Source organism: Octopus bimaculoides, chromosome 21 (assembly GCF_046866305.1).
Source record: "Octopus bimaculoides isolate indiv1 chromosome 21, ASM4686630v1, whole genome shotgun sequence".
Taxonomy (NCBI): domain Eukaryota; kingdom Metazoa; phylum Mollusca; class Cephalopoda; order Octopoda; family Octopodidae; genus Octopus; species Octopus bimaculoides.
The window spans coordinates 35,131,790-35,154,188 of NC_142948.1; the positions used below are offsets into that span (position 1 = coordinate 35,131,790).

At 39.2% G+C, this 22,399-nt stretch overlaps 2 protein-coding genes across 4 annotated transcripts; one reads left to right on the forward strand and one right to left on the reverse strand.

Moving 5' to 3' along the window:
• Positions 1-1,000: 1,000 nt before the first annotated feature.
• On the reverse strand, positions 1,001-10,666 carry LOC106884100 (uncharacterized). 3 transcript variants are annotated; one of them, XM_014935317.3, is made up of 7 exons: positions 10,515-10,666; positions 7,933-8,974; positions 6,606-6,834; positions 5,104-5,997; positions 4,464-4,653; positions 3,249-3,723; positions 1,001-2,362 (listed from the first exon to the last, which is right to left on the reverse strand). In XM_014935317.3, exons 2-7 carry the CDS (start codon positions 8,857-8,859, stop codon positions 2,150-2,152), a joined length of 2,928 nt encoding a protein of 975 aa, XP_014790803.1. In that variant the 5' UTR covers positions 8,860-8,974; positions 10,515-10,666; the 3' UTR covers positions 1,001-2,149. The 3 variants fall into 3 exon arrangements, with proteins under 3 accessions (XP_014790803.1, XP_014790804.1, XP_014790805.1); XM_014935318.3 differs by having other exon boundaries at positions 10,511-10,629; XM_014935319.3 differs by lacking the exon at positions 3,249-3,723.
• A 1,601-nt stretch (positions 10,667-12,267) lies between these two features.
• LOC106884103 (NADH dehydrogenase [ubiquinone] 1 beta subcomplex subunit 2, mitochondrial) lies at positions 12,268-17,618 on the forward strand. Its single transcript, XM_014935321.3, has 3 exons — positions 12,268-12,485; positions 14,971-15,094; positions 17,345-17,618. The coding sequence occupies exons 1-3, from the start codon at positions 12,391-12,393 to the stop codon at positions 17,420-17,422; spliced, it is 297 nt and encodes a 98-aa protein (XP_014790807.1). The 5' UTR covers positions 12,268-12,390; the 3' UTR covers positions 17,423-17,618.
• The last annotated feature ends 4,781 nt before the right edge of the window (positions 17,619-22,399 follow it).

Consider the following 22,399-nt stretch of genomic DNA (forward strand, 5'->3'; position numbering starts at 1 on the left):
ACAAGGCATTGTTTGGTGGGGACCACGAAGGCAGTGAGCTGGCAGAACCGTTAGCACGCTGGGGCAAGTGCTTAGCAGTATTTTGTCTGTCTTTATGTTCTGAGTTCAAATTCTGCTGAGGTCAACTTTGCCTTTCATCCTTTCAGGATCAATAAATTAAATACCAGTTGCATACTGGGATTGATCTAATCGACTGGCCCCCTCCCCCAAATTTTCGGGCCTTGTGCCTAGAGTAGAAAAGAATAGTAGAGAACACATGCTCGAGATGCCAGACAGTGGGACTGAACCTGGGACCATATGACTGCAAAGCACTCTTATTTACACAATGGTATATACCCAGGCAGTTGGCCCAGCCATGGCTGCAGGGTGACTAAATTTCCTTCTCAATCCCATGGATTTGTGTTCAATCTTACAGTACAGCACCTCAGGCAAGTGTCTTCTACTATAGCCCTGGGTCAACCAAAGCCTTGCAAGTGGATTTAGAAGACAGAAACTATAAGAAACCATCTTTGTTTTTCTAATCACCATCCTGCCATGTACTTGAACACATACATAACCAATAATGTTTCTTGGTCTTATTGTTTTGGGGCAGTCAACAATTAGAAGTATTCACCCAGGGCTGATCCAGCCTTAGTATGTGTCCAGTTCACATCACATCACCCCTGGTACATCGCCCCTGGTAGCATTGCCCTCTGCCAGAGTCTACCCTACCAAAACCTTAATCAACTTGAAGTAACCTTTGCTATTTAGCTGGGGTGGTTATAAAGTCTCTCTTGGTATACTACGGAATCTTGCATGCCATTATATAACATGTGCTACATGTTAACTCATGAAAATAGCACAAGAAACAGACTTTAAAATAACAGTGAGACTTTATTCCTCTGCTAAATAACACTTTAAGCACTTACAACACACACATGTATACATAAATATACACATGAATGCATGTATACAAAAATATACACATGTGCTATATACATAAAACAAATAAAGGAAGGAAGATACTGGTATCATTTTTATTATCCAGAAACAATAATTTCAATTACAGGTCAGGTAGAGAAATTGGTTAACATACTGGAATGTATATGAAACATGATTAGATATATGATAACAAATAGCAAAGAATGGAGTTAGCAAATTATTTTAATACATTGTTTACAATTGTTTCATCACCACCTGATGTTTATAGACATGTGCTTCTTTGCATCTCTAAGTGATTTAACTCTTATTTCTAGCAATGTAGGTGATTCCCTGCCCCATCTGTCATAATTAGTGACAATTGAATTTTTTCCTTTTTGGTTTTATATTGCATATTGCTGTCTTCATTATTTTATAATTTTTACATTGCCATTTTGCTTAATCAGCCATTGATTCATATTGTAAATACTATATACTGACAGTTGGAATTTAGTCAAACCATCCAGTGATGGAATAATCACCACTGATGAGCTTTAATTTTAAGTAAAACTAGACTAGTATAGTAATCTTGCATGCTGTGGAGGGCGCTTATCTCCCCTGTCAGTGCATAGATACCTGTTTCTTTGTGTCTCAAAGAGTTTTAACTTTTATTTCTAGCAATGTAGGTGCTAACTTGCACTGTCAGTCATAATTAGTGATAATTATACATACATACATATATATATATATATATATATATATATATATATATATATATATATATATATATATATATGAAGAGCATAAGCTCGAAATGTTAAAGACTTTTTCAATTCCCGAGCTTTATGCTAATACATCTGTTTGTTTTCAACACCACCTGTCTTCATCTGTTGTTTTTTTTGTGAATTCTCCTTACATATATATATATATATATATATATATATATATATACATACACACACACACATATATATATACATATATACACACATATATACATGCATATATATATATGCATATATATATATATATATATATATATATATATATATATGCATACAGACACACACATACATGCATGTATACATATGCATGCAATAAGATTTTTCTATATTCAACAAAAGAGAGAGAAGGATAAAAGTATACTTAAAATATAATACGTAACTAATTCAAATAAATTCCCTTCGTTATAAATCTATCCACTGGAAAATAATGAACTTCCCTGCCCACCACTACAACAACCCAAAATGAACTATGATATTATCTTGGCACGATAAAGGACCAACTCTTGTCCCCTATATATTTTATTCTGGTCTCCTTCTTTGAATTGTTTTAAGGGTTTGTTCTTTCGTAACAGCCGGGTCTCTTGCGTTTCTTTGTATTTCTGCTTTTCCAGAGATTCCCTTTGCAAAAGGTTATTGCGGACATTGGCCCAGTATTGCTGGCTCTTCCCATAAGGATTTTGCTAAAAGAAAAACATAAGTATGTTGATATATATATATATATACTTGTTTTTTTTTATTTGGTGCTCATCTCTATTTCAAATGAGAATGCAAAATAGAGACAGGTGTCAGCACTCCCATGTGGTGCAGTTGAACAAACATTGGTTGTCTTATTAACTGACATATAAAGAATATTTATCCACCAATGCGGTGTTCAGCACTCGTTCTCACTGTTCAATATTAGTGTGTGTGTGTGGGGGGGGTGATGTACTCTCTCGTCATTAGATGATGTATGAGGGTTTGACAATTTCTTACCGAACAACCACACAGAAGATTTGCTTATAGTGATCAAATGTTGTAGTGATCAAATCAACATTACCTGTACAGGTGCAACTGGGTGCCACATGTCAGATGACGAAATGATCGCAGAGCAACGTGAAATGAAGTGCTTTGCTCAAGAACACATGCACACATATATATATATGTCACCATCATCATCATTGTTGTTTAATGCCCGTTTTTCATGCTGGCATGGGTTGGACGGTTTTATGTATATATCTATATCTATATCTATATATATATATATATATATATATATATATATATGACAGGCTTCTTTCAGTTTCTGTCTACCAACTTCACTCACAAGGCTTTGGTCAGCCTGAGGCTATAGTAGAAGACACTTGCCCAAGGTGCCACACAGTGGGACTGAACCCAGAACCATGTGATTGGTTAGCAAGCTACTTACCACACAGCCATTCCTGCACCTTGTTTGTTCAAATAAAAACGCTTCAAGACAGTACTCCAGCATGGCCACACTCAAATAACTTAGACAAGTAAAAAAAAAAAAAAAAAAAGAACCAAACAAAAGCAAACACAAAAACAAATAAAAAAACATTATATATTCACCTGTTTTTTCTGGTCTTCTTTTAAAGGGGCCACATCGATTCCACCATATCCCTGTCGCCTTTTATCAACACAATCAAGCCCCTTCACTTCCTGTCGATAATTATTACTTTTATTACTATTATCATTATTATTATTATTATTGTTATTACTAAACCGGACCGATGCTGGTTTCACCTGCACATTTCCTTTACATTTTAGTAACGTTCTTTGTTGTTGTTGCTGTTGTTGTTGCAGTCGTCGGCGTTGTTGTTGTTGGTGGTATTCAGTCACTGCCTGAGATATTTCCGCATTCACTGCTCTCTTGGCCGCATGGGTCACATCAATCTGTTCCTGCCTGTTCAAGTCGGCATTAGTTCCCTGTATTATGTCCTGTAAGATCCTCTCTCGATTGTGCCTTCTCCCGAATTTAAATCTCTTCTTGTGCTCCTCTGTTGTTGTTCCATGTCTCACTGCAAGCATCTTCGAGGATTTTGCACTGAAGGATAGTAATTCGTGTAACGATTACAGAGGGCGCAATAAAACGCATAGGTTTTACATATAAATAAATATATAAATATATAAATATATATATATATATATTTCTTTATTGCCCACAAGGGGCTAAACATAGAGGGGACAAACAAGGACAGATAAAGGGATTAAGTCGATCACATCGACCCCAGTGCATAACTGGTACTTTTTTTATCGACTCCGAAAGGATGAAAGGCAAAGTCGACCTCGGTGGAATTTGAACTCAGAACGTAACGGCAGACGAAATACCACTAAGTATTTCGCCCGGCATGCTAACGGTTCTGCCAGCTCGCCTCCTTGTATATATATATACATACACATACATATGCATATACATATTGTTGTTGTTGTATACATACATACACACACACACACACACACACACACACACACACACACACACACACACACACACACATATCAGAGGTGACACCAGGTCATCAGCGTCACTCGGGCTCATCACCGATTTCACCTAAAACATGCCTGCTCGAAGAATTGCATAGTTTCCTGCATTATTTCTGGCCCTAAATGGCTTATTTTTTTATATCTCGCACTATGTCTTTCTCCATTTCTATGTTAAGTTAACGTATGTATGTATGTATGTATGTATGCATGCATGCATGTGTGTGTATGCATGTGTGTATGTATGTATGTATGTATGTATGTATGTATAAGCAGAAATTATATGAACTTGTTTGACCTTACCATTCCTTTTGACTAGAATCTTCCTGACAGTTTCTGCAGTTGTTTGGTGTTCGTATCTGATGTTGTTCTTGCTGGGCTGGCAGAGCAACAGAAGGTGGTTTCGGTGTCTTTAACAATGTTGCTACACTGTCGTTTTGCGTATGTTTCGAAAATCTGTCGACCTGACGAAAGGCTGAGTTTGAGGCGTAGTCTGTAGAAACACAGAGAAGAAATAGTGTTTCCATATAAGGAGAAATAAACAGATAAAGTTCAGTCTTTTAACTCTTTTGATGTCAGCTGAGTTATTCTTTCAAGACAACTACTGAGATTATACTGACGTAAGAGCATGTGTATGTGTCTCCAGATGTATGTGTGTGTATACAGATGTTTTCTTTTCATAAGTTTTGAATTAAAATCTTCCACCAAACCTTAGTCACAATTTATGTTCCTAACACCAGCTGAATGATAACTTAGTTATTTTACTAGATTCTTTGTTATATTTAAAAGTAATTGAAAGAAACACAGAGCATCTCAACAGAAATACAGTAATGAAAGGGTTAATGAGTTAACAGTCTGGCACTATAACAAGCTACACAAAAGCCACCTTTCATCCTAAGTGAGAGAAAAATCAAAAGCCTAAAATTAATCAATACAAATTTACCTTGATATAAACTCCTGTTTTTGTCACGTAACTCAAACGGAACATCTTGAGCTGTTTCTTGAAATGGACTCCGATTTCTCCTTGATACACCTAGGCTTTTGGTCGGGTTTTTGGCCCAGTATTTCCACATTGGTCTTCCAGGGTTTCTAGGTTTGCTCGGGAATTTTAAGCATTCTGTATTCATCCCTCCATCTTTTATATCTGTTTGATACAATTCTTCCAATCCATTATCATCATAGAAACCTAAATCTGGTAAATTCTCTGAGGTGTAAGGCAGATAAGAGGTGCCATCTTTGAAGTTTTCAATAGACGCATCCTTGGTTTTTTCAGTTTCACAAAGCATTGGTTGGTACACGTCTGCCAAGACTTCCTTCTGTTGTTCATCACCAATATTTGGTATCTCTTTCTCAGTCTTCGGGATGTCTTTTGGTTCATCTTCCATGGACTGAACTTTATCATCGAGCTCTTTGATGCATAATTTACTGACAGGAGCAACTTTCTCTGGAGGAAGGTCTTTGGCACTGAATGAATATTTGGGTGTAAGGGTTTGGTATTTTGGGTACCAGGTAGGCTGGGTTAAATAAGGAATACCATAAGGAGTGACTGCTCCCATGTTATATACCAGGGGAGTCATTGGAACATAAGGGGGTAATGCCATTGGATGGTAATCCCTCAGTTTCAAACTAGGGGCCCAAATTCTTGGTTCTAAAGGGAAAAATTCAGGCATTTCTGTTTGACTTTTGTAATATGGTTCTTGTTTCAAAGAACGAGGCTGATGAACTTTTAACTTGATGTGGTCAAAGGCGTTTTGAGGGATCCAAATGGCAACATTTCTGGGAATTCTGGAAGTTGTTCCATTTTCAAATGAGACAACAAGATTGACATCCTTGTATTCTGGAAGAGAAATTAAGATGAGGTTTTCTGTTGTTGAAGTTCTATAATGATAAGTCTTACATACATAAAGACACACAGACATGCGCGTGTGCGTGATCCTTTTCTCTTTCTCGCTCACACATTAACACTCATATACGCAAACATGTCTTAATATACACCCAAACATACATACACACACAAACACATATATGCTGACACACTGTCTCTTCTCTCCTACACACAGTCATACACCCAAACTACACACACACACACACATGCAAATATATGTGAACATGTTCAATACACACACACGGTCACACACATACACATGCAGATCACACCACCATGCATGCACACACACACACACTTACCCACATTCAAATGCACACATATGCCTAAGTGAACGTGAACACAAACACATACATATTCACATTTGAACTTACACACACACGCAACTACACACACGCAACTACACACATAAGCATATAGACACACTACCTACCACTACACACCACTGTCATCAGCAGCAGCACAAAAACCACCACCACAACACTCACTGCCACCGCCACCAGCACCACTTCATCATCATCATCATCATCATCACCAATAGAGAACAAACTGTTTCTTACTCAGTTCGGTTTGTCTCGCTTCTTGGCCTTCCAACACTCGACCACATGAAAACCTGGATGTGTTCTGTGGTGGTGGGCCAGGCGCCAGCACACAATCCCCCACCTCAATGGAATGTCTTAGAGACTCATTGTAATCAATGATGTCACAGACGTTGGTCTCTTGGTAGGTTGTTTCTTTGTATTTCTTATGGCATGGACTGAAGGCGACCAAGAAGTCACTGGTTCGAATCTAAGGGAGAGATACGAAAAAAAAAAAAAAAAAAAAGAGAAAGAGCGAGAGTGAGAGAATAGACGAGTGGTTTTGATATATGAGTGAGGATTGATATGGAGGATTATGACATGGGCGCCACATAAAAAGCTCTTGTGCCGGAGTCACATAAAAAGCATTCATGCCATTGCCTTTGTATACAGCACTCACACTGGTATAAAAACGAACATGAAATTTAATTTCATAGTTTAAAGGGTTAAACAAACAGGCGCTGTTTACATGACTGTAGTTAGGAAGGTTATCCAGCTGTAAAAACATAGTATTAAATAACTTCTTGTCCGAACCCATACCGGCATGGAGAAACAGATATTAGCTTTTATTACTGCGGAAATCGGATATATCCATTCAGAATTTCATTACTTTTAACTGCACAAATCAGTTTTATATACCAATTCATTTTTTTGTTGAAGAGCGACCAGGTCGTAGACTGAACGACTGGAAACGTCTGATCGTAATTTATAAATGTTTAAGTGAAATTAATAGGGTTATTTTTTCCTATTTTTGAACGGCTAAAATTTGTCTTCCACGAAAGAAGTGTCGTAGTAGTGACTTCCCTTGGAAAGCGATTTGGAGAGTAGCTTCCCTTCTTTATATTTTTATTATGCTTTAAGAAATAAAAATGTGTCCAACAGGAAAACTAGCTTTGTTTAGAGAGAGAGAGAGAGAGAGAGAGAGAGAGAGAGTGGAGAGAGAGAGAGAGAGAGAGAGAGAGAGAGAGTGAGAGAGAGAGAGAGAGAGAGGTGTGTGTGTGTGTCTGTCTGTCTGTCTGTGTTTATGTTTGTCCATCACCGCTGCTTGATATGTTTAAGTCCCTGTAAACTAGCGGTTCAGTAAACAAAGAACGATAGAAAAAGTAATCAGGCTTTAAAAAAAATAATAATAAAGTGTTGATTTATTCGACTAAAACCTTCAAGGTGGTGCTCCGGTGCTCCAGCATGACCGCTGTCGAATGTTTGAAACAAGTAAAAAAAAAATATAAAGAAAAATGTCCAACCCGTCCGTCGCCCAACGTTCATTTCTGAAAGCTGAAGAAAGGAACGTAGAATAGATTTGACTCACCTGACTGTGAACTTCTCCAATGTAGAAATAACCATCTTCGTAGTTTTGGGCGAGAACTTTCTTCCCAATAAGAATGGCGCCTGCTCCGGGTGAGAGATAAGGAGAAACTTCAAACTGTTTGCTTCTGAGGCAAGCTTTAGATAAATAATACGGAAATACGTCTGCTGTTGGATGATAATATATGGGTTTCGTCATAGCTGTCATTCCAATGCCAAATGGATACATGACTGGGTAGGAATTCGGAATCAAGCTAGGATTAGGATCGACTTGTAGAGTACTTGTTACACTACATGTTTTCTCTGGTGAATATCGATCTCCCGATGTGGATCGAATTACATTTTGTCTTTTATTGTTTGAGGAATACAATAGTTTAGGATAAGAAAATCTGTAATCTTCATCTGATGCTTGGAAAATGCAGAAAGTTCCATGAGTTTCTAGAGAAAGATCTTCCAGGAAGTTTTCTACAATATCGTCAGGCAGATCGCCAGTAAAATATATACAATGAATAGGACAGCCTTTACTTAGGGGAATTATTTCATCTAAAATGACATCGGGATGTTGGTCAGGTTGGCTACATGTCACCAAATATACAGCATCGATGCAGTCTTGTCTAAATGCCGAACGGAGAGCCTCTAACGTATCGCATCCTGTTCTCGCCGATAGTTCATTCAGCCAATCAATAGCCATACAGACGGTTTCGTGTGTACTGCAGATTAATTTATCAGCCCAGGCTAAAACTCTAGAATTGAACTCAATAATATTGAAATATATTTTCCTTTCGTTGGCAGCCATTTTCTCTAGTGTGAGTTGCAAATGGTTTTTGACAATGGGTAATACCGGCAGCATATTACCCGATGTCTCAATACAAAACAACACATTTTTCTGTGAGATTTCACCAAAGATGTTCTCACAATAACTTTCAGTCATTTTCGTTAAAATTGCGTTTATTTATTTAATTATTTATTTTAGATTTCTTTTCAGCCCTTTTCTTCCTTTTTCTTTTCTTTCACACTTCTGCTTAAGTTGTCTTAATAGAATCGACCTGAATTGGAAACGAAAATTAATTTAAAAATTGGATATTATTATCACCACCCCCATACTACCTTTCTTTGTTCTTCAACACGACCTCTCCCCACTCCAATAATAATAATAATAATAATAATAATAATAAATGGTTTCAAATTTTGCTACAAGGGTAGCAGTTGGGGGTGGGAGGAGTCGATTAAACTGGTACTTAATTTATCGGCCCCCGAAGCGACGAAAAGCAAAGTCAACCTCGGCGGGATTTGAACCTAGAATGTGCAAACATGCGAAATTCCACTAAGTATTTTGCCCGGCATGCTAACGATTCTGCCAGCTCGCCACCCAAATAATAATAATAATAATAATAATCCTTTCTTCTAGAGGCACATGGCCTCAAATTTGGTGGAAGGGGACTAGTCGATTATATCAACCCCAGTGGTTCACTGGTACTTAATTTATCGACCACGAAAGGATGAGAGCAAAGTCAACCTCGGCGGAATTTGAACTCAGAACGTAGCCTGGAGATGAAAAAAGGAATGGTATAACTAAGAATATATAGATCACTGTGTCGCACCTTGTCGTCCACACCACAACCAGCCTACATTCTATCGGAAATTTTTCCTTTGAGTTCTCCTGAGTTCACCACCACCACCACCACCAGCACCACCAACAACAATGACCGTTTGTGTTCCATGGCCCCCTTAACTTATAACTCCTTCCTCCGTGTCCACCTTTTTCTCCTCCTCCTCATACTACTGCTGCTATTGCTGCTGCTACTACTAACGACTGGCACCGTTATGGTCAGTTTTCTGCTCAGGTATGCCTCATGTCCGCACATGCTTGGACAAGTTCAATCGTCCCTCGAGGTCAGAGATCGATCGACGCCTTCGACAAACAGTTTATCAATATCAATATCTCAAATACATGCTTCGTATCGATTTCCTGCTGCACATGGCGTAACGTTCACCCACACACACATACATAAACACATGCATACACAATACACGTACGCATGCATATATACACAGACATACATACACACACATATATACATACACACACATATATATACACATACACATATACACTTACATGTACATACACACACTCTCTCCCTTTCGACAGCATAAACTCCGATAGCATCGAGTAAAGTAGAGAAATATAGAAATACAGAAAGTCTGTTTTATTCGTTGAGTAATTTTTTTCCCTGCCATTCTAAAATGAAACGTTCACTTAACCCAGCGCGCGCACACACACACATGTATGTATATATATATATATAATAATTTGCACATATTATATATGTGTGTGCGTTTGTATGTATGTATGTATGTATGTATGTATGCATGTATGTATGTATGTATGTAAGCATGCGTATATGCATGTGTGTGTACATATATGTATATGTATATGTATATGTATGTTTGTATGTATGTATGTATGTATGTATGTATGTATGTATGTATGTATGTGTGTGTGTTCTCGCCAGCTTTGGCGCTCAAGAAATATACGATCGCATCTACATATAACTCATATAATACACACAAATACATACTTACTCTCTTCTAAAACCGAACACTGAGGAACCACAATAACAGGAAGAGTAATTGAGGAAGCGGGAAGATCCAATAATCTTGTATCATGCACTTGTTGACGAATGCACAACATAAACATAGCAACGATAGACGCTAAACTAGTTGGCAAGGGGGAGATAACTAGGTCGACTGTTTTGGAAGCGACTTGTTTGAATGCCTTGTTACAGAAATTATGTTTAAACAAATTAACGCTGGTCTTATATATGAAGCTGGGTCTCCGTAAGCCTATTTTGTACCTGCCGCTCATTAATAAAGGCTAGTTTTAATCCAGACGGTCTCTTGTATCTAGCCTGACTCAATAATATAATGCTTAAGTGTCTGAGTGTGTAAAAACACACACACACACACGCACGCACTCTCTCACTTTTCTCTCCCGTTCCTCACCCTCTTTTACTATCCTATATATCTCTCTCTCCACCCCTAAACATTCAATAATACTATAAAAAGAGACAAATCCTCTCAAGAAAAATTAAATCTGGAGAATCTGCAAGAATAGATGCAAGCGCTAATTTATAAAAAACATGTGACATATTAATTAAAATCTGTAAATGTACAACCATCCAGATATCTGAGTACCTTAATTATTTTTTCTAATATATAATTCCTGTACATCACCTCCAAACCTTCTAAGATATGTATATATAAAGAATTTAGATTTACACACGTCTCATCAGACCTTAATGCCAGGAGAAAAGGCCCCGTGGCAATTTTTACGGGCACGCATAGAAAGGAGGAGGGTGTGTGTGTGTGTCAAGCGCAAGGGATTGTCTCCCTTTGACCACTATCTGGAATCTCTCGCGTCTGCTTGCGGGGTCTCAGGAATTTAATGTTTACGTTCCCGTTACCTAGCGGTTCGGCAAATTAGACCGATAGAATAAGTACCAGGCTTACTTGTTCGACTAAAAGCCCTGGGCGGAACCCCAGCATGGCCGCAGCCAAATGACTGGAACATGTAAAAGATAACATAGTACAGCATGATATATTTTAAGTGCATCAATAAATACGAAACAAACAGTTCTTTATTTTTCATGGTTATTTCATATTTTAAGTATAGTCTCCAGAAAACCGGAAAATATCCAGAAATCCGGGATATTGCCGGTCCCAAGCTTACTGGATATTTGATCCGCTACTGTAATAGATTAAAACTGTATCGACTCCAATCAAAAAGGTTTTTTCTTTCAGTAGGTAGATCTCATTGTATTTTCAAACATGGTCTCAAAGCTATACATTTTGTGGTCGAGTATACTGTCAATTGTATCACAAATTACATCACACCAATTTTATTTTATCGACCCTGGAAGAATGAAAAGTTGACTCCAGCGAGTTTTGAACACCGGAATTCAAGAGAGATAACTCGGTTGTAATGAATATTAATTGTAATTATTTTATTTTGGATTTTTACAAATTTGAGAATTTAACGAGGAAAATCGATGAAAAAAATAAGAATTATTTAGAAAAATAGTTTTAGAGAAATATTATTTAAAAAAGGGCATTTCAGAAATAGTTGAAGAAATAGAAATTGTAGAAAGCCGCTTGTATCAATATCCCAGAATGCAATTGGTGAGAGTGAAAATCTGAAAGGACATTAGAGAGAGAGAGGGGGGAAAGAAGAGAGTGAAGGGGAGAAATAGAGCGATAGACAAGTAGAGAGGGGAGAGGGATAGAGCAATAGACAAAGAGGGAGGAAGACAAGTAAGAGGGATAGAGTGTCGAGCAAAGAGAGAGAAAGAGTAAAGAGACTTGGAGCGGAGAAAGAGAAATAGAGCGATAGACTAAAAGTGATAGAGAGGGGGAAAGATAAAGACAGAGAGTGCGTGTGTGTTTGTAGAAGGAAGCAGCGATGTCTGTCGCGCTTAGATTTCTCGGTTCTCTTCGAAATACCTGCCTTCGTTCAACCAAACTCTCTCAACCTGTCAGGTATGGAGGCGGTGGAAGGTGAGTTATTATTAAATACGATATTAAATTTGCATTTATATGTTTAAATGTCTTCTTCGTTCAGGTAATATTTATTATATTTAAACTTCATCGCTCGTTCTCCTATTTGACCTTTAAATTACTACAAACAAGGGATCGATCATCTCTGCCTGGATGATCTATCCCTTTATTCCCCCCCCCCCTAGAATTAAATTATACATCGTGTTATTCAAAAAAAGATAGTAATAACAAAAACGGTGGGTTTGTCACGGCTGGAACGCCTCGTTCACAGATCTGCTCTGGTCAGGTCTAACCCCGGGCTAAACAACTTATTAAACGTGGTTGGAACCTAGCAAAGTCCTTCACGACGGCTTCTTGTATCGTGGGAAATTAATTAATATATTTAATTAATGTACGAACGGTGCGATGATCAAAATCTGTAATTATTTAAACCCCAAAGCAATCGTTAGCATGGACTCTAAACAAAATAATAACTTTAGAAGTTGAAAAGCTCCTCATTTGCTCGCATCTGGGATGAAATAACGAAATAGCAACTATATTGTCCTAGAATTACATCTTACCGTGTGCCTCATTAAAAGAAATAGGAAAGGAAACTACAAAAACGGTGGGTTTGTCACGGTTAGAACGCCTTTGATCGTGGATTAAACAGAAACGTGCTGAGAGCTTGGTAATTTGTGATGAAGGTTAATTAATAAATAAGAAACGGCCTCGTCCAGGTGGTCCCTCTTTTACTAACCACGCAGAGGTTGTGTAATAAATAGAACAGACCTTCGCGATTGTCTCCTTTACCTTGGAAATTTAATTAATTATATTGATTTATTTGTTTAATTTACGAACCATGTGAAGGTCACAATATTTGGCTATAAAACCCGGGTAATCGTTGGCATATATGCTAAACAAGAATTCATTTAGAGGTCGGAAATCTCATTATTTGCTCGCATCTGTAATGAAATAACAGCTCTGAATTACATCTTACAGTGTTTTAAAACAAAGAAAAACAGAACAAGGAATAACAAAAACGATAGGGTTGTTCACGGTTGGATCGCCTTTCATTATAGATTTGCTGCGTCAGGTCTGATCTGACCTAGGGCTGAACATAAACTAAACGTGGTAGGAACTTTGCAATTAGGGGTGAAGGTTAATAAACTAGAAACGGCGTTGCCCCGTGGGTCCCTGTTTTTCTATCCATCCTTAGGTATAGAAAAAAAAAACATGACACACCTCAGCGAGTGTCCTGTATCTTGGAAATTTAATTAATCAAATTTGATTTATTTAATTTACGAATGATGTGACGGTTGAAATCTTCGGTTTTAAGCCAGAGGAAAAGCTTATTTGCTCGCATCTTTGATGTCCATGAGAAAGGCATGAGTTCCACAACAACACGGCTTATCGTTCTTCGTTGAGTGAGTTTTATTTGTATAGAAATATTTCGTTTATTCTTTTACTTGTTTCAGTCATTTGACTGCGGCCATGCTGGAGCACCGCCTTTAAGGGTTTTAGTCGAAGAAATCGACCCTCAGAACTTATTCTTTTTAAACCTAGTATTTATTCTATCGGTCTATTTTGCCGAACTGCTAAGTTACGGGAGTCGTAAACACACCAATATCGGTTATCAAGCGATTGGTGGAGGTGGGGGCATGTGCTGAGAGGAATTCTTTGGGGTTTGAATAATTTTGCCAAACTGCTAAGTTACGGTAGTCGTAAACACACCAACATCGGTTATCAAGCGATTGGTGGAGGTGGGGGCATGTGCTGAGAGGAATTCTTTGGGGTTTGAATAATTTTGCCAAACTGCTAAGTTACGGTAGTCGTAAACACACCAACATCGGTTATCAAGCGATTGGTGGAGGTGGGGGCATGTGCTGAGAGGAATTCTTTGGGGTTTGAATAATTCACCTCTGGAAACATGGGTGTTTTGTACAACATCCTTAAACAACTCTTATTCAGGGACCTTCTGAGTGGTATGGGCTACTCGACCTGAATAAAATTCGAACTGGGCCCCACCTGCAAGGTCATGCACTGTGTATCTCGATATGAGATCACCATGTCATGCACATATGGTTGTGATGCATGTGCCTGGTGTACCCTTATCAGACGGGTAGTCATAATGGGTATAATGGGCTTTGTATATTTTACCCTAGAGTCACTTTGAGGGCATGCTCAGCTCTCTCACATAATAATAACAGTAATAATCCTTTCTACTAAAGACACAAGGTCTGAAATTTTGGGGGAGGGGACTAGTTGATTACATTGCCCCAGTGCTCAACTGGTACTTATTTCATCGACTCCAAAAGGATGAAAAACAAAGTCGACCTTGGCAGAATTTGAACTTAGAATGTAAGGATGGACAAAATACTACTAAGCATTTTGTCTGGTCTGGCATGCTAACAATTCTGCCAATTTGCCGTCTTAATAATATTATTAATGATAATAATAATAATAATAATAATGTAAATGTATTTTCTTTTTTATATTTTTTATTCAGTTTTCGGTATCGAGATGTACCTCCAATTACAAACAAAGCCACCATTTTACTCTGTAATGTTTTGGGATTCACAGTCTGGTATTGGATGATGTACAAGGTGTATCACGAGTTTGACCACATAGTCGTGAGTATTGAATCCTTCTAATCTTCATTTCATGCTTTCACCCACTTTCACTCCTGCAATCTACCAACACCATCTCTCCGTCTCTCTCTCTCTCTCTCATGTCCTTCTCTTGTCTATTGTTTCATCATTGCTATTCTGCTGCTTAGCTCTGCCAGTCATCACCTACTCTCCCTCCAACCATCATTTCTCTCTGACTCCTACTTTCTCTCTTCTAAAATGTAATTAGTCACGTTGCCCCTTTACAGCGAGAGACCTCAGTATATTTATATATATTGTAAAGTTACCGACTTAGTGTATTATAGAAATGTAATGTTATATAGTGATTTTGTATAGTGTAGTTTTATTTTTTTTTTTAAACTTGGTATATTGTGGAAATGTAGTGCTGTGTTATACAAACATGGTATATTGTGGAAATATTGTATTACATGGCAACTTGGTATATGGTGGAAATGTAGTGTTACACTTCGACTTGGTATATTGTGGATATAACTTATGACTGTCCTGTACTTATCAGAGATCAGACTCCCTTCCTTGCTGAATTCCCCCATTAAGTTTTTAATTAATTTAGAATCAATTACTGTTGCCCCTGTACTTACCAAAAAAATCAAACACTCTCCCAAACTCTATTTCTCCATTCCTCATGTGGTATTTTTTAAAAATTTAAATTTCACAGTTTCCTCCCTTGTACCACAACCATTCATTAACCCTTTGACATTTAATACTGGCCATCTCAGACTGAAAAGTCCTACCTGTTCTTTATTCAAACTGACCACGTTCAACCTTTCACTCCTATCCTACAATGCCATTCTAAAAACAGACAACCACATTATTAGAATCTTGAAGCTACGAGACAATGCATGATTATTTCACAACAATATGAAAACTTAAACATTACGATTGACAGAGTAAGCTGAATACTTAAGGATTATGCTAAAGGTACACGAGTCTCATAAGTTGTGTAATCTTAATTAAAATTAAAATCATTCTGTCCTCATGCATGAAGTATGTTAGCACCGACTTAAATATCTCGTGTGCACCATTTTGAGCGTGGCCGTTGCCAGTACCGCCTGACTGGCCTTCATAGGATTTTCGAGCGAGATCGTTGCCAGTGCCCCTGGACTGGCTCTTGTGTGAGTGGCACATAAAATACACCATTTTGAGCGTGGCCATTGCCAGTACCGCCTGACTGGCCTTCATAGGATTTTCGAGCGAGATCGTTGCCAGTGCCCCTGGACTGGCTCTTGTGCGGGTAGCACATAAAATACACCATTTCGAGCGTAGCTGTTGCCAGTACCGCCTGACTGGCCTTCGTGCAGGTGACACGTAAAAGCATCCACTACACTCTCGGAGTGGTTGGCGTTAGGAAGGGCATCCAGCTGTAGAAACTCTGCCAAATCAGATTGGAGCCTGGTGTTGCCATCCGGTTTCACCAGTCCTCAATCAAATCGTCCAACCCATGCTAGCATGGAAAGCAGACGTTAAATGATGATAATGATGATGATGATGATGTGAATTGAGGGACACTCTGCACCAGTGAAGGGCAAATGGGGTCCCCCGTAGGGCTTTCTGAACAGCACAAAAATTATTTTGTATTTTTCTAGTAGTGTGGCCTATCTCATGATAAGCCATGTTTCATGCAGCCCGCTCCATGAGAAAGATTTCTTATGCCTGATCTATATGGCCACTTAACCTGCTAGAAATAGCTGCTCGATTTTTCTCTTGTGTCACACCTTACTGGTTTAACCTTTTGCCATATTCGGCACAAATAATATTCTACCTGTTTTATGTTAAAACTGGTCAGACTTGGCCCCTCGCACCTGCCCTACAATGTCATTCTAAAAACGCATAATCACATAAATGAAAGCAATATTTTTCATTTCCCTTTTGTGCATAAAAAAAAGAAACATGCCTGGCCTTGAGGAAATATTTACCTTGATTGGGAACAGGTGAGGGTTGGTGACGAGAAGGGCATCCAGTCTGTAGAAAATCCATCTCAGCAAATTCTGTCTAACCCATGCAAGCATGATAAAGTGGACATTAAATGGTGATGTTGATGAATTTGATACGAGAGATTCTCACAGTCAGATATTGCTATCAATTCCTTGTTTTATTTACTTCATTTACATTTGTTTTTTTTTTGTTTTACTTTATGCCTCTCTCATTATCTTCATATATCTCCTACTCTCTCTCTCTCTCTCTCTTTCTCTGTTGCCTTTCTGACTCACTTTCTTTCCTTCTTCTTCCTTCCAGGGACATTTTACCTACCCTACTCCATCCAAGTGGACAGATGAAGAATTAGGGATACCACCTGATGATGAAGAAGAATAAAACAGCTGAACTGACTTGAAAATGGCTCTTATTTGCTCTTATCTCTGTGGTTGTTACTACCAATGATGATGATGCTACAACAACAGTGACAACAAAAACAACAAGTTGGAACCAGCTACTATCAACAAAGTCATTCAGCAAAACTATTTCTTTGTGTAAATAGATTAATAAACCTTGAGAGAATATTGTTATATTATGGAGAATTGATGTGTTTTATTTTGTATAATTAACTATTTATATTTGCTCGTATATAAGACATGCTTTTTCTAGTTTGAAACTTAAAAAAAATTGCCCTGCTTTTAATATGGCTGTATTATAGATAGAAGCCCACGATGTAAGCTAGGGAGCTGAATAAATATGAATTATTATTATTGATAACAGCTAAGGTGCAGGAGTGGCTGTGTGGTAAGTAGCTTGCTTACCAACCACATGGTTCCGGGTTCAGTCTCACTATGTGGCACCTTGGGCAAGTGTCTTCCACTATAGCCTCGGGCTGACCAAAGGCTTGTGAGTGGATTTGGTAGATGGAAACTGAAAGAAACCCTTCGTATATATGTATATATATCTATATATATATATATATATATATATGTATGTGTGTTTGTGTGTCCCTGTTTGTCTCCCTCACCATCGCTTGACAACCGATGCTGGTATGTTTACGTCCCCGTAACTTAGCGGTTCGGCAAAAAGAGAACGATAGAATAAGTACTAGGTTTACAAAGAATAAGTCCTGGGGTCGATTTGCTCGACTAAAGCCGGTGCTCCAGCATGGCCGCAGTCAAATGACTGAAACAAGTAAAAAAAAAAAGAGTAAAGGCAGTGAGCCTAGGTGGTCTTTGCCTTTCATCCTTTCAGGATCAGTAAATCAAGTACCAGTGATACGCTGGGGCTGATATATTCGATTAGTTCCCTCCCCACAAAGTTCAGGCCTTGTGCTTTTAGTAGAAAGGGTTGTTAATCACAGCTGGCAGAATGGTTAGCACATGGGGGGGGGGAGAGATGATGGTGTTCGTAAGTTGATGCATTGGAAAGGTAAGGTGACGGTTGGGGGGGGGGGGTATGCGATAAAGAAAAGGTGGTTGAGAATGGGTTGGAGAAGGTCGAAAGCTATTTGGAAAGGACCACGTTGTGGGAATTGGTGGATCATTTAGTGTGATCACAAAACGAAACCGGAGTCATGGTTACCAGAGGTGGTGGTGGTGAAGGTAATGCATGAATAAAAACCAGGGTGGTCGCGGATGGATCGTCTTTGATCATTAGTCACCTGGGATCGGGGCTATAAGATATATCATCTGTATTTTATACCAGATACACCATACATATGTATATACATGTTTGCATGAAATGAATGTATATATGGATATATATGTATATAAATACGTATATGTAGATATATATTATGTATGTATGTATATGTATATTTTCGTATATATATATGTATATATGTGTGTGAGTGTGTATATATATATATATATATATATATCATCATCATCATCATCATCATCGTTTAACGTCCGCTTTCCATGCTAGCATGGGTTGGACGATTTGACTGAGGACTGGTGAAACCGGATGGCAACACCAGGCTCCAGTCTGATTTGGCAGAGTTTCTACAGCTGGATGCCCTTCCTAACGCCAACCACTCAGAGAGTGTAGTGGGTGCTTTTACGTGTCACCCGCACGAAAACGGCCACGCTCGAAATGGTGTCTTTTATGTGCCACCCGCACAAGCCAGTCCAGGGGCACTGGCAACGATCTCGCTCGAAAATCCTACAGGAGCCAGTCAGGCGGTACTGGCAACGGCCACGCTCAAAATGGTGCATCTCATGTGCCACCCGCACAAGAACCAGTCCAGGGGCACTGGCAACGATCTTACTTGGCTTGCCGGGTCTTCTCACGCACAGCCCATTTCCAAAGGTCTCGGTCCGTAGTCATCGCCTCGGTGAGGCCCAATGTACGAAGGTCTTGCCTCACCACCTCAGCCCAGGTCTTCCTGGGCCTACCTCTTCCACGGGTTCCCTCAACTGTTAGGGTGTGGCACTTTTTCACGCAGCTATCCTCCTCCATTCTCACCACATGTCCATACCAGCGCAATCGTCTCTCTTGCACGCCACAACTGATGCTTCTAATGTTCAGCTTTTCTCTCAAGATACTTACACTCTGACGGGTATTCACATTGACATTACACATCCAACGGAGCATACTGGCTTCATTCCTTGCGAGCTTACGTATGTCCTCAGCAGTTACAGCCCATGTTTCACTGCCATGTAGCATGGTTGTTCGTACGCATGCGTCATACAGTCTGCCTTTTACTCTGAGTGAGAGTCCCTTTGTCGCCAGCAGGGGTAAGAGCTCTCTAAACTTTGCCCAGGCTATTCTTATTCTAGCAGCTACACTTTCAGCGCACCCACCCCCACTACTAACTTGGTCGCCCAGATAGCGGAAGCTATCGACTACCTCTAGTTTTTCACCCTGGAATGAGATAGAAGTTGTTTCCTGTTTGTTTGCAGTCTTTATTGCACCTGAACATCTGCCACAAACAAAAACTAACTTGCTAGTTAACCTGCCTTTGTGTCCATAGCTTGCACCGGGTACATCTTATAGAGTTACTACCTACTCCTTTTCTACATACTGAGCAGGGCCATCTACCTGAAGGGGTTTGTGTTTTATCTACCTTCCTACTTATTAGGATTTTGGTTTTAGCTAGGTTGACTCTAAGGCCCTTCAATTCTAGACCTTGCTTCCACACCTGAAACTTCTCCTCTAGTTCTGATAGTGACTCCGCAATTAGGGCAAGGTCATCAGCATAGAGGAGCTCCCAGGGGCAACCTGTCTTGAACTCCTCTGTGATTGCCTGGAGGACTATGGTAAATAATAGGGGGCTGAGGACGGAACCTTGGTGGACCCCTACCTCTACCCGGAATTCATTGCTGTACTCATTTCCAACCCTCACCTTACTGGCCGCATCTCTGTACATGGCTCGCACAGCTCTCACTAGCCATTCTTCTATCCCAAGTTTCCTCATTGACCACCAGATAAGGGATCGGGGGACCCTGTCAAAGGCTTTCTCCATGTCAACGAAAGCCAGGTACAGAGGTTTATCCTTGGCTAGGTATTTCTCTTGCAACTGTCTCACTAGAAATAAGGCATCAGTAGTGCTTTTACCTGGCACGAACCCAAACTGCATCTCATCTAAATTGATTCGCTCCCTAATTAGTTGGGCTATGACCCTCTCTGTAACTTTCATAACCTGATCTAACAGCTTGATGCCTCTGTAATTATTTGTATCTAAAGCGTCCCCTTTACCTTTGTAGCAGTTGACTATGATGCTGCTACACCAGTCATAGGGTATGACTCCTTCGTGTATCACCTGGTTCGTAATACGGGTGACTAGGCTATAGCCAACACTGCCAGATATTTTGAGCATCTCTGCAGTGATTCCTGATGGGCCGGGGGCTTTCCCGGTCTTCATACTCTTAATTGCTTTATCTACCCTGGTACTATCAACTCGGATAGCTGGTCCCTCTATTGGGTCGACATAAGGCAGGCTCTCTTTCTCCCATTCATTCTCTTTATTAAGCAATCTATCGTAGTGGCATCTCCAGACCTCTTTCTTTGCATCCTCATTTAATGCAAGCGTACCATCATCCATGCGAACACATTTCTCTCCTACAACATCACTATTCTCTCTCCTACACTGTCTTGCAACCCGAAATACCTCGAGTCTTTGGTCCTCACGGCGCAGAACATTGGCAAATCTTTCCTTATCTGCTTCCCCTCTGGCTAAATAAACCTGTCGCCTAGCCTCCCTTCTGGCACATTGGTACAATTCCCTGCTACCACCGTTCTTCCAGTCCTTCCAAGCTTGTTTCTTTTGTCTAATAGCCCTGTCTACCTCCTTGTTCCACCACCACGTTACTCTGGGTTGGGAGGGGACCTTACACCACCCACAAATCTGGTCGGTGGCTTTCAACAGGTTGTCCCGCAGAAATCTCCACACACATAAATACATACCAAACTAAAATCAGAAGCCAACCGACGATTCTCTGCATCCACATTTTATACCACTAATTTATATACATACATACATACATGTGCGTGTGTGTAGACATACATATACTCACAAATACATCTATTTACGTGGGTATGTAAGTATGTATGTCGGCATGTATATATAATATATATATATATATAGTTGTATATATATTTATATATATACATATGTATATATATATATGTATATAAGTATATATATATATATTTATATATATATATATATATATAGTTATATATATATTTATATACATATGTATATATGAATATATATATATATATATATAATGAGCTCATTGTATATATATGCCTGTGTGTGTATGCATGTATGTATCTATGCAAGTATGTCTGCCTACCTGCCTGTCTGTATATATGTATGCATATGTGTATGTATGTATGTACACATATGCAAGCAGAGCATACTATGCCAGACACTAATTAATCTAATTCCAGTAACAGCAGTTCTTATATACTTCTATGCAGTCGGTATTCCTGTACATTCACTCTCATTCATAATTCTATAACAAAAACGTAAAACGATTCAAAAAAACAAAAAACAAAAAAAAAACGGTTGGATCCAATTAGGTATCAGAAAGAAATTCTTCATTCTGGCACACTGTGATGTTTTATGGATTATTTTCTGCATTCTAGCCGCTGATATGGCTGCGTGGTTAAGAACTGGTACGCTCTCGTTCCAGTTCAACCGATCAATGGAACATCCTGCACGTGAAATTAGCGTACAAGTGGTCGAGTATTCCACAGACACGCGTGTATCCTTAACATAGTTTCCAGGGAGATTCAGTGTGATACAGAATGCGACAAGGCTGGCCCCTTTGAAATACAGGTACAACACATCTTTGTCAGCTGAGTGGACTGGAGTAATGTGAAATGAAGTGTCCTGCTCAAGGACACAGCGCATCGCCGGGA